General features: G+C 41.7%; 1 protein-coding gene and 1 long non-coding RNA gene across 2 annotated transcripts; one reads left to right on the top strand and one right to left on the bottom strand.

Annotated features, from left to right (window-relative positions):
• Window positions 1–228: 228 nt before the first annotated feature.
• LOC120677902 (lactoylglutathione lyase-like) lies at window positions 229–7,977 on the top strand. Its single transcript, XM_039959093.1, has 6 exons — window positions 229–351; window positions 2,653–2,773; window positions 7,032–7,156; window positions 7,370–7,434; window positions 7,511–7,723; window positions 7,849–7,977. The coding sequence occupies exons 2-6, from the start codon at window positions 2,655–2,657 to the stop codon at window positions 7,975–7,977; spliced, it is 651 nt and encodes a 216-aa protein (XP_039815027.1). The 5' UTR covers window positions 229–351; window positions 2,653–2,654.
• Window positions 7,978–8,726: 749 nt separating this feature from the next.
• LOC120677820 lies at window positions 8,727–11,187 on the bottom strand. Its single transcript, XR_005676460.1, has 3 exons — window positions 9,660–11,187; window positions 9,193–9,269; window positions 8,727–8,932 (listed from the first exon to the last, which is right to left on the bottom strand). It is a non-coding gene; the product is annotated as an uncharacterized LOC120677820 (long non-coding RNA).
• Window positions 11,188–13,618: the final 2,431 nt, after the last annotated feature.

Genomic DNA, 13,618 nt, shown 5'->3' with positions numbered 1-13,618 from the left:
GTATCGTCATTGTTTGAAGATGGAGCTTATTCTTTGTATTACTGTATCAGTCGTTTTTTTGGACTACTGAACTCTGTGCAAGCCTCCTATGGCCTGTAGCCTGTATATATATATATATATATATATATATATATATATATATATATATATATATATATATATATATATATATATATATATATATATATATATATATATATATATATATATATATATATATATATATGGGCCGTGCCTTCACAATCTCCTCGAGAGGAGGAAGAAACCAAGACGCTGGTTTAGTGAGAGCTCACTGCTGCGCTCTTGCTCCTTGATCGAATCGAGTCGAGACCGGCTCGAATCCAATCCAAGGTGAACATCCATCTCTAAGCCCCATCATTTCCTCTCCGCGCTGAACCCTAGCGTGCTCACGATTTTGCGCCCGTTTCCTTTTCTTGATTCATTCGGGTTCTTGCCCTAAAGATTCTTCATTTTTCACCGGGGGTTCATTCCAGTGCTCCCTCCTGACCTTCTCCCAAATGCTGAAATTGCAAAGGTGAAAGGACCAGTGGCGCGTTCTAGTCTAAGAGTAGGAGGGGGTGAATTATGAAAACTAAAAACTTAGACCTATGGCTCCAACTATTTGCACAATATTAAACTAAAACATGCTATCTAGATGTGTAACTATGGTTGTTCTAGTGCGAAACCCCTATCCCAAAAGAGTTTATCAACCTATAGCCTTTCCTATCAAGAAACTACTCTTGTGAAAGTAAAGGCACACAAATTGCTAGTATGAAATGCGGAAGCTTAAAGAGCGGGATAGGAGAAAGCAAACTCTCGACACGGGTGTTTATCCCGTGGTTCGGTTAGCCACAAAGGTACACCTACATCCATGTTGTTGTAGCACTCACTAAGAGTATTGCTACTCGGCCACCAAGTCTCTTCCGTGAACACAATCACAGTCACCTTGGCCCGGGTTCCACTAAGGAGCTTCTCCACAAAGGATGCGGGTCTCCACGTCCCCCGCACAAAGTTGTCGTCGCAGCTCCACACCAAGTCGGAGGGTCGATGACGTGCCGGCGAGCCTTCAAAGCTCCAAGGTGCCAGCGCACCAAAATCTTCTTTTGGTTCACTTAAGAACCACAGCACAAAGGCTCAAGGCCTTGCAATCTCACTCACTAAGAGCTAATCCTTTACACAACACTCTCAAAGTGTGCTAAGGGCTAAGAATATGATCACTATGCTCTTGTATGGCTTGGAGGTGTTCTTGAGTATGTGTGGGAAGTCCAGCAACTCCAGCAATCTTCAAATGGCCGGGGGATGCCATATATATAGGCCTCCATGTCGTGGAGCCGTTGCTCCAACGGTCAGCAAAAATCTCCGTACCATCGGATGAACCAATGCCTCTGCCTGCGGTAGCGTTAGTTCATCCGGTCACTCTCAGACCCGAAGTAGCCGTTGAGCTTCTGACACACTGTCTGCGACCCCACCGGTTCAACCGATGACATGGCGTCGGTTCAACCGGTCACTCACAGCACTCAACTAGCCGTTGGCCTCTTTCTCTCCTGCTGACGTCATTACACCGGTGCTTTGCTCCGATGCATCACCGGTTCAACCGGTGCTGAAGGATCTTCTCCTGAGCTCTTGACATCGTGTCTGGAACATAGTATGCCCAATGCACCGATGCCTGTCGTGAAGCCGTCGGTTCAACCGGTGCCTCACATGATCTTCACTTGAGCTTCAAAGACGCTCAGACTTGCATCAAACACCAGGGCGTCGGATCTTCTGACAACCATCGGATGAAGCATCGGTTCTTCCGGTGCTACTGATTTCTGGAGAACTCGTCCAATTCAACGTTTCTTTGAGTTATTTCTTCGTGTTTTGCTTTGCATGGCCTTTTTACTTCATCCCTAGGATCTAGAAATGTTCTCTTAACAAAATCATTAGTCCTATTGATTGCGTTGTCATTCGATCACCAAAATCACTCGAAATGACATAAATGGTGCCATGTTCGTTGCAAAAGGGAACTCGAGTTACTCGAGGACTAGTTGCGTTGCGTTTTTAGAGTTCTGCTCCTTCCGTTTCAAATTACTAGTCATTTTAGTTTTTCTAGGTGTATAATTTTTGGTATGCATCTAGACATATGTTATATCTAAATACATGGCAAAATTTTATGTATTTAAAAATACCAAAACGACTAACCACTTAGGACAAAGGGAGTATCTACGAAGGGGAGCATCGGGTCTCTGTGTATCTGATTTGGTTGAGCTGTGACTTTCTTTAGTGACCTTCTGAGAAAAAAAAAAGATTTGGTTTGGGACTGCGATTCAAAGATGGAGGGAAAAAAGGAATGTATCACTGTTTTTCTGTTTGATGAGAGGTTGAGATTTGCAGGCTTACAGCAGAGAGTACAATAGTATCGTAGTACTATATCCGATAAATATATGTTTTTTAAAAAGAAAATCACTGACCAATTGGATGTTTCTGTGCTGATAAGCTTATGAAGCACTACGATTTTCTTCCACAGTTCTGAACAAATGACACAACTGTCATAATTTCGAGCCTGGACTCCACGTGCTTGGTTCTCTTTGTTTTCATCAATTTATCTTTCTGTCCCACTTATTCTTAGGTCAATCTCAGTTCATGGTTTCATCGAACGTCTTTCTGTACCAGGGATGGCAACAGGGAGCGAAGCCGCGAAGCCGGCTGAGGCAGTGCTTGAGTGGAACAAACAGGACAACAAGAGGATGCTTCACGCTGTTTATCGAGTCGGGGACCTGGACTGCACAATCAAGCATGTTTCTGAGTTTTAAGCAACATTGTCAGTATGTAGAACTAGTCAAGGTTTTCTCTACCGGCCGAGAAATTCTGAAATTTCCGAAATCTCCCCGGTATTTTGCTGTTACCGCCCAAAATTTTCGACATTTTGAAACTGTGCGCGCTAAAAATTAGGCCAAAATATTGTGCGAGCCCGCCAAGCAATTGAAACCCAATAAAAACCCGTTTCTAACCCATTATGGTGCGCTTGTGTAACACCCCAGTGTTACGTTTTGGGTTAATCATATGCTTTAGTCGCTAATCCTCGCTTAAACATTGTCATTAATGTTAACCTTTCTCGCTTAGTGGCATTTCATGTCAGCTAAGCTTTAATCCTTATTTTCTGTCAAATCTAAAGCTCAAATCAGGTGTTGCCCAACATCAAAGTTGTAGATTTTTCCTTCCTCTACAACTTTTGTTTTGACAAAAATTCAAGTTTCAATGTGTAATTTTGAATGTTGGACGGTCAAAATTGAGCTGAGTTTCGTTGAACTATTTTTTTTTCTCTCTCTTTACCTCTCCTCACCGTCCCTATTTCGCCGTTCATCGCCGTTCGGCGTCCGTGCGCCGGCGCTGCCTCACGGCCGGCCACGCGCTGCGCCCCCGACCCAAACCGCCCTGGCGCCCCTGGTTTTGGCCGAAACCGCCCCCTCTGTCGCTCCTTGGCCTTGACACGCACCCCGGCCGTCCTCAGCTTGCGCCGTCATCGTCTCGACGTCGGTGCCGAGCCACATGTCGCCGCGCCGTCGTTCTCGTCACCGTTTAAGCCGTGCCTATCCATTCGCAAGCCAACTCCGATTTCTCCTCTCCTCCTCGCGCTAGAGCCAGAGCTCGAGCACCCCTGCCCTCTGCCCACGGTGCCCCGCCCTCTCTTTCCCCAAACAGACCTCCCAAACCAGGCCGCACCACCCCTTCGCCGCCGGAGTGACGCCGCCGCCAGCTGCCTGCTCCCGCGGAGCCCCACCCTCCGGCCTCCTTCTGTCCCAACGGAGCCCGGGAACGGGATCCACGCATCCCCGCGATGCTCACCGGCCCAAGCCCGCCAGAGCGTCGCCGTCATCGTGCGCCACCACCGCCGGCCGCTGGAGCTCGTGGAGCCGTCGCCTCGGACTGTCTCCCCGCGAGCCAAGTGCACCAATAGGTTGACCTCGTCGCCCTCTAGCTTTTCCCCAACTTCTCCCACGCCGCCGGCGAGCCCCCTCGCCGGAAACGGCCGGCGCCGCCCTCCCTGTGCGCCTCCTCTGTTTTATTTCGCCCAGGGACCTCGGGCAAGAATTGAAGCAAGTTCAGGGGTTATCTGCATAGCTATAGACTCAAATGAATAGTGCTGCGAAAGGTTGTTTTGCAATAATTGGCTGAAATTTTGAAAAATCATAGTAAATCGTAGAAAAATCAGAAAAATGCAAACTAAAATTTTTTCGATTCCTTGTTCTAAGATCTACAACTTTCCTTACAGGTTGATCTTCAGTTTCTAAATAGTTTTTGCTCTAGTTTAAATGTTAGTTTAAGTGGTTGAAAGCTTTGAAAATGCATAGTAAATAGTAGAAAAATGGAAAAAATGTAAAACTTGTTGGGTTAGCTTTGTTTCGACATGTATAACTTAGGAAATTTTTTTAACATGCTAGTTGTTTAATGTTTCTGTGATGTTTTGATTTAATCATGAATAATACTTGTTTTAGTTTGTTTATTTAATATCTGCAGTTTTGGTAGTCGAAAAATTATGAAATTTATGCAGTAGTGTACTCTTGGCATGCTTAGTTCACTGTAAAAATTTCATGTCCAAAAACTATGCACATGTATGTAAATCTATTTTTGTTCAGTTTGTCTTGTTTATGCTTTATGTTAGCAATAAATGTTGGTAAATTGTTTTTACACTCTTTATCAGTATCTTATCATGCTAATTAATTTGTGCTATCAGGTCCTTGCTGCATGTCAAGTTGTTGCCCTTGTTTGGTTCCTAAATATAGTTGTTGTCTTGTGTGTTGCTAACGGTGATTTCCTACATGTTAAATTCAGTTGATAATTCTTGTTTCCTGGGTAATCATGCTAACCATGCTAGATCCAGTTTGTTGCTTGTCTTTATGTACTTTGCTTGTGTTTGCTGGTTAGTAAATAAAGTCCAGAGCTTACTTTTTTTTTGCTCTAGGTTTATGCTTAGTCTTCCTAATCAAGTTAGTCACACTTTTTATAGGAAACACTTCAGGCTAAAATACTTGATTGAACTCTCGTGTTGTAGCACCAACCCAGTTGCCTTTTGAGTGTGTATGTGGTGCTTACTCGATAAATGATTGCCCAGTCATGTCTTTTCTTTAATTGCATTGAATTTGCATCGTTGCATATCATCTAGGTACGCTAAATGTGCGACACGTGGAACCGGAGGGCAATGTTGAAGCCGAGCCAGAAGATGGTGTACGGGTGGACCAATCCAGAAGACGGAAGGACCGACTGGAGTGCATGCTTGGACTGGGATGATGTCAAGCCGGTGCAAGACTACAAGCTAACTAACTGAGTTTGTGTCAAACCCAGGCAAGCCCCGGTGCATAACCCTTAATTTCAGTATTCAATATTTGTTATATAATTATTGTGCATTTAAGTTTCTAGGAGTTGATTGGAACCTTAGATGCATGATCCCAAGGTTTCCTCAGTCACTCTACTAGTATACAGGTCGTTAGTACTGCAATGCTTAATTAGGATTCGGTAGAAGTCGAGTGATTCCTGTCACTCGCGAGATATAGGTCTTGTTACTTATGGAAAAGTTACTGGAGAATGAAACATTGAGAAAAGAAAGGGAAAATGGAGACCGGGCGGAGGAAAGTTGGTTCTGGGCATGGAATGAATGGAAAGTGAGCCTCCGCCTGTATCGATTGAGGACCGTACCGTTGTTGGCTGTGCTGACCAAGTTTGAACAGTACTAACCACATACCGGAAGTAGGAGGTAGTCGAAACCGGTAAGCTCAGTACCATATGTGCACCGGTAGGCGGACTTGATACTGTCTTTACAAGTGGAGCTAGTATACAAACTCATGGCTGACCCTTCGTTGGTATCGGTGGGGCTAGCAGTCCCGGGTCGCAGGGCAGTTCGGCTATTCGGTGTGCATATGTGAAGGGTTGCCACGTAGGGTCCGACGGGGCCTATATGTGACGTGTGTGTTAGGTCCATCTTGCAAGGTTAAATCAGATCGATTCGCCGTCTCTCTCGGTTAAGAGAACCTTGGTCACTTCGTCACATCGTAGTAAAGAAGTGGAATGAGATTGAACTGAGAATGTTTGGCTGTGGTACTCTGAAAAGATAATGTGATCAACCATGCGTGCTCTAGATGTTTAGGCAAATCTAGTTTGTACTTGATAAACTTAAATTGAGCTAAAATATTGAAAGTAAGGATCCAGTATTAGTAGTTTTTCAGCAAAACAAACTCCAGAGCCAAAAAGCTTTTCATGTCTAGATAGTGGGCTAAGTATACCCGTGTCGGGTAAGTCTTGCTGAGTATTAGTATACTCAGGGTTTGTTGTTACCCTATTTTCAGGTAGCTGCTGCTGGTTAGAGCTAACCAGGGTTCACATTGGTGGGCTCGATGTGACATCCTCACGTCTTCGTAGTATCGTGATTTTTGAAGCAAACTTCTATTTAATTTCCGCTGATTTTTGAACTCTGATATTTTAGATAAACTCATTTTGTTAAGCTCTATTTTGTAATTTAAATTTGAGAAACTTCTGTTTGCATGTAATCATCTGTGCTCGCCTTCGGGTGAGACTTCCGGTGTTTTCGATCCTTAACCCAGCAGGCTGCCGGATTACACCGTTTTAAGTGCGCGGTGGCTTGATTAATACTTAAAATGATAGTTAGCGCACTTAAGCCGGTTTAATTTAGGCGGTTCTATTACAGCTTGTTGTATTTTGGATTGTGCATTGATATTATGTAATATTTGGCACTATGGTGAACTTTGTAATATTTAGGACTGGACTATTCATATAAATATCATTGAATCGGTAGTTTATAGTATGTGTACATTTGCTTTTTTATCTAAAATGATATAGAACTGATGTACATGATTTTTTGTACAAAAAGAATATTCTTTTTTTGTAAATTTTGTCCGAAAGTTTTTTTGTATCGCTGATAAATTCCAGATATATCCGATATTCCCGTTTACCAGTGACCACCGAGATTTTAAAAATACCGGTAGAGAAAACCTTGGAACTAGTATCATGCCTCTGAGGTATACTTTTGATTCTGGTAGGAACTACACGGAATGCTTTGGGATGAAGCTGCTGAGGAAAAGAGACGTGCCTGATGAGAAGTACACCAACACCTTCCTTGAGTTTGGACCAGAGGACACCAACTTTGCACTTGAATTGACATACAGTATGTTCACCAACCTGCCAAAAAAAATTTTGTGGCACAAAAACTATTTCAACATTCTAATTCATGTTTGCATGTGTGTCAACCTGATAATAAGAAACTTATTAATGGATATGATGCTTCTCTCTTCATATAAACTAATCAATTCTTGTCCTGGAAAAGCATTTTCATTTTCTTCGACATCCATGCGCTAACAAGTTCACTCTTGTTCAACAGACTATGGTGTTGACAAGTATGACATCGGAGAGGGCTTTGGGCATATCGGGATCGTTAATGAAGATGTAAGTATTGTCCATTTGCAGAACCACGCCGTCACTGCTGCAGACAGCCTTTGTGATATCATGGATGCAAATGCAGGTGTACAAGTTTGCTGAGAACATAAAATCCAAGGGTGGCAACATTACTCGTGAACCTGGTCCTGTCAAGGAAGGAACAACTGTTATTGCCTTTGCACAAGACCCTGATGGTTACTGGTTTGCGCTTATTCAGAGGGCTGAGACACCTGAGCCTCTTTGCCAAATCATGCTTCGTGTTGGTGACCTTGAGCGTTCTATCAAGTTCTATGAGAAGGTACTTTCTTTTCTTTTGTAAGGGTAGGCTATTACAGAAGTTATAAATGCTAAATATTTTTTTCTTTATGTCTCTTGAGCTGCAGTACCGTGCTCATACATGGTGCATGTTTTATTGTCATTCAGGCCCTTGGGATGAAGCTCCTAAGAATAAAGGATGTGCCCGATTATAAGGTACCTTCAATTATTTGGTGCGTAAAGAATGTTGCTAAATTTCACAGCGATGAGAGAATGTCATGCAATTTTTTCCTCTGATGTGATGTTCTTTCAATTTTAGACTGAATATATTTTGCAAAAGAATAGGCATCTTTAGCAAAATGTGGCAGAAACGTACAATCTTAATGCAAAATTGACACCATACCTATATTCATGAATGCTATCATTATCTCATTAAAACTTTAATGCAATCTGATTGATTTTATGCCTCTTTTATGGTTCTCCTCTTACCTCTTAACACTATAAAAAATCTGTTGATCCATGACGATTGAATTTCGTCACAGATCACTGAAAAACCGTCATAAAACAGCATCTATGACGATCTCAAATAACGTCATGTATTGAGCGTCACAGATCACACCTCGTGACGTTTCTTAAATTTTCGTCATAGATTACTTGATCCATGACGTTTTGAAACCGTCATAGAATTCTCCCGGGCCCCCAAAGCCCAACCCAAACCCAATTTTTGTGATGAAAATAAACGTCACAAATAATATAATTTTCGTCACGAATTCATTTGCCACGTCACACATTGATGACATGAAAAATGATGTGGCTAATGACATGGCAATGATGTGGATGGCAATAATAATGTGTAAATGACGTGGCTGCTGGCATGGAAAGTAGTGCTGATGTGGCAGCTGACATGGATAATGCGTTAGCAGCCCATTTGTTAATAGGCCCATTTTAGAGCTAGGGCCATTTTTTGCAGCCCAATTTTGAACTGAGCATCAAATTGGGCCCAATTCTCAACCCTTTTAATAGAATAGCTATTTTAGTCTAGAAGATATACTAAAATTTTCTGCCCATTTACCACAACATCAAATCAAATAGAATATCTCATATTTACATTGAGAAGCACATCAAAATAGCAAATTACATGCTGTCATCTTGCATCAAAAGCAATACACTAGAAACAAAAATAGCAAAGGTTCCAATATTTGCCTCGAATTTCCCATGTCTTCGCATTACTTGTTCCTTGTTCCATTTCATCCTAACATGGAAGAGCACATTGCCAAATATTAATCAAAAGGCAATATTTGTGATGGAAAATACTGAAACTAGCAGATTTTTTTAAGCATTCTGCAGGATTAGAAACCATGGAAGCACTCTGACACTAGAAGCACTCGAAGGAAAAAAAATCTGTACCATCTGTGCAAAGATGGATCGAATTCCTATCACTGCTGAAACATGCAAAGGAATAAAACTGAAAGCTCAACTAATCAGAAAAAATCCCTTAGGAGTTCAATTCACCTGAACACTCGTCCAGAACATGGTTATCTTTATCCGGATCAACTGCCCATGCACCTCTGTTTTTCTTCTGGCTGCAGCTGTACAATCCATAAAAAAACTTAGATAAGTAACTAAAAGAAAACCATTCAATCATGATGCAGATAACTGATAGGTCAGAGGACGCACACCTAAATCAGAGAACTTGGATAAGCATCTATGAGGAACACTCTATTCCTAGCAATTTTAAAGCTTGGCAGAACAATTTCCTTGAACAGAATCATATGCAAAAAGTGCTAGCTCCCATTACTTTTTAGCAAGAAACGTGTGTACTAGGCAGTAGCTAACTTGGTTTAACAGGTCCAAAACTGTGCAAAAAGCATGTCCAGCTTGAATGGAACAATATCCATATTCCCAGAGATGGCTAGTGATAACATGTTGTATAGGTAAACTTATTGAGCAGCTAGTGATATGGATTAAAAATACTCCACCTTTCGTTTTTAATCTTGGTCTTGGTGTCCTGTACCTTAGCCTGAATCTTTGTTTTGACACTGAAAGTTTTGAAGCTCTGTTGCCACACTAAAAATAAAGAACACATGTTACCAATAGAATAGAAGGACTGAACATATACCCAGACCATGGACATGCAGATAGATAATGTATACGATTCTATCAAATCTGAAGCACAGTAACCTTACCTCTGCTTGATGTTCAGTTCATTCTGCATCATATGGGCCCAAAAAAGGTGTCATATACAACATTAATTCCTTCCATAAGCATTAAGTTAAAGCAGATGCGTACCCAAACCCAAACGAAGGTATGGTTTGCTAAAGAAGAAAAAGGTGAAAGGACAAATATGCTTTCTTACCTTTATTTTGGGGTTCCAGAGGTATGTAGACAAAAAAAGCTAGCTTCATTTCTGAATACATTGGCATCCCGGAATGGTAAAAACTTATGCACAGATGAGAAATATACTTATGTATAAACTTTTAGGCACCTGGATGTCACAACTTTATTATGGCAGATTATACACTTCAGTTACAGGAATGATATAAAACTCTAACTGCAGTTCCAATACCAATTTCAAGAGGTGCAAAGCATGAACTCAAGTAATGAACAAATACTACTTGTTAATTGTTGGCAATAGCAAACCAAATAAAACAATGCAGATAACTGATGAACAGAATTGGTCACACTTAGCAAAGATTAGCAAAGAAGTGGGAAGAGGAGAGAGGGAGCTGGCCGCCGCATGAAGCTACCTTGATGCCAATTGGAATTGGTGTAGCTCCATGTCTGGGCAGTCGCCCAGTGTTGCCTCTGTGGCCGCGGCCGCCGCCTCCTCCGTGCCTTGCGCCGGGACCCGTGAGGGAGGCGGAGAGAGGGTGGGGTGGGGATCCAGCAGCTCCGACTCCGAAGAGGGGAATGGCTAGCTAGGGTTCGTTCCTGCGGGGTCGACTTAGCTTGCTGGCGGCGCGGCGAAGGAGGGGGGCGCGGCTCGCGTCGGTCAGGAGACTCGCGCGGCTCGCGGGCGGGTGGCATGACGGAGGAGGTAGGGCCCCGATAGCGCAGCGTAGGATGGGGGCCGCGGCCCGCGGAGGAGGAGGCGGAGGCGGAAGCCGACGGTCCGCGGTGCTGAGGGGCGGTGGGAAGTCGGCAGGAACGCCGGAGTTGAGCGAGGTCGCGAGCGCGCAGGGGTGCGTGTCCTCGCGCCGGCGTTCGGCCAGCGTGGGCCGGTGGGACGGCGTCGGCATCGGCGAGGCGGATGTGAGAGCAGCGGCGGTGGGAGCGGCCGTGGAGAGAGGGGACGAACCAACGCCGGCGCTCCTGCCCCCGGCCGCGCGTCCGGGATGCTCTGCACACGCAGCAACCCAACTCGGCCGCCTGGGGATGCGGGTTGGAGATCCGTAGTTGCCAGGGGAGGTGGAGATCCGTCGCCACTACCGGATCTTTGGAGGTGCAGGCGCGGGGTGCTCGGGAGGAGAGGGAGCGGCGCAGCGCACGGTGAGGGGAGGGGGGAATGGATGTGAGGATTTAGGGTTTCAGCTGATTTTATACTATGTGATCACGATTACCGCCGTTGGATCAAAAATGGATGGTCAGAAATAATTGGGTCAAGTAGGCCGAGCTACAAACAGCCCGTACCTACAATTTTCTTTTTTTTTCCATTTTATTGCACCATTGTAAAGTAACATATAAAACTAATTATCTTATATATACCAATATATTTTTTATATATAATACACTACCTATAATCTTTTCTGTAGGAGTTTCAAGAATTTTCGAACAGATTTGGTATTTTCTACCATTTAAATGAATTTTGCATGCTTGATGAAAGTAATTACTATTTGAACCACAAGTATCTTAAATAATATCTAAAAAATCTCGAAAAAATATATTTAAGTATATCCGTTTAATTATAGCTCATATCTTAAAAATGGAAGAAAAATTTAAATGTTTCCTAGGTATAATTCAAACTTCTATTTGCAACCTTGTAACAAAATAATGATAATAATACCTAAAACTTCAACAAAAATTCTATAAATTGGCATAGAATCATTTTAAGGATGCATAAGCTTGACAAAAAAGATTCATAAGATTTATGATAATTGGAGGATATATTGTTCACAAAATGGATAGATCTCTCACATTGTTTCCTACAACTCAAGTCAAACTTTGAAATTTGAATACATCATAACATTTTCGAACACGTATCCACATCAAATTTGGATACAACCTTACGTTTGCTATAATATAAGAAAATATTAAGCTACATTAGCAATTGTTATGTAAAAAACATGTTTTTTCAATTCACCATTTAGGTGGAAGAAAGCAAGCCATATGATTTTTTTTTGAAAATAGCAATTAACATGCAAACAAACACTATTAAATGAAAAATCATGACTTTAGAAAAATTTAGAAAAAAGAAACATCAAATTTGGAGATCATACAAGGAAGAAATACTAGTTACAAATTTTAATTCCGGATCAAAAAGAGAAAATGAACTTTATATGTGTTCTTCATCTCACTCGATATAAAACAATAAGACTAGAAATGGATGTCTGTCACAAGAGGAACGATGGTGCAGTGGTGAGTGCCACCATTTGTAGAGGAAAGTTCCAGGTTCGATTCCTGTATCCGCTGTTTTTTTTCTCTGGCCTTCCGGTATTCATAAAACATTTATTGCCCATGACCTTCACAAGCTAAGGTTTGGCGCACTGGCAGGGCGGTCGACTCTTGTCTTGGTGACCCCGGTTCGAATCCCCAATTGCGCCTTTTTTTTTTTGAATTAAAAACATGGGCTACATATGTATTAAATACTTAATACCTGGCACGTAGTTGCAAACATTGTTGTAGTGTAATGGAAAGGTGGGTGCCTCTTACGCTTTGTGACCAGGGTTCGAACCCCTCCCCCCCTTGTGCCATTTTTTTTTTCAAATTTAAGCCATACTAACTAAAAAAATAATGCATAGCATCCCATGAATGAGAGCATAACTCATTTATTTTCCTTTTAAGCCATACTGAAAATTTAACTAAAAAAATAACACCTAGCATACCATAGATGAGAGCATAGCTTGGATAAGAATCAAACAAGAGAAACAAAAACTTGAATAAAAATGATGAATGTCAAAATATATAGTCAAAATAACTATGACGATTTCTATGACATTAATGTTAAAATATGTGGGCTCAATTATGACGAATTCAATAAAACGTCACTAAGTTTTGGGCCTAGGGCCCATACCTTCAAATTCATGACGAAAATCTGAAAATTGTCATGGATTCTATGCAATTGTGACGCTCCATTAAAATGTTATAAAATTTTCGTCATAGATCACCATATTTTTTGTAGTGTAAGATATAAGACATAAATTCAAGCTGAACTGGTGACTAAGAAACGGCAGTGTTGACCAAATGAAACACCAGTAGAAACTAGCAGTCAAATCATTTTTTTATGTGAAACGATAATGGGCGTGAAGGGCAACACAACAATACAATTGATTTCAGCTTGTCTGTTTTCGGCTTTTTCGTCTTATTCTATCTTACAGAATACTATTAAATCAGTCGAAATGAGCCGACTTTTTTTCCTGCTGAATAGATAGTTCAGCTTCTTCCAGCTTATTCTCTCTCATAGGATACTAATGATCAATTAAAGGAACTAGCCAGGTTGGCACGCTATGCACGTCTATACCAAAAAATTGATCTAAAGTAATAATAGGAAACTAATATTCCTTCAAAGCAACATCACATCTCGATGTATTGAATCAAATCTAAAAATTACAGTAAATCGGCATAGTAGTTTAAAGTTTGGGAGCACGCCAATCCCAAGCTTTTTGGTACAAAGGTACATATATTTTTTTAGAAATTCACTATTTTTTTAGTGTCAGTAGGTATAGTTTATGCATTGGCTTACATTGGTTATTGATTTTAGTAGAAAAAAAGATAATATTAG

The sequence above is a fragment of the Panicum virgatum genome, chromosome 6N (genome assembly GCF_016808335.1).
Source record: "Panicum virgatum strain AP13 chromosome 6N, P.virgatum_v5, whole genome shotgun sequence".
Taxonomy (NCBI): domain Eukaryota; kingdom Viridiplantae; phylum Streptophyta; class Magnoliopsida; order Poales; family Poaceae; genus Panicum; species Panicum virgatum.
The sequence above is the reverse complement of the archived record's forward strand: the minus strand, read 5'-3'. Positions and strand labels throughout refer to the sequence as shown.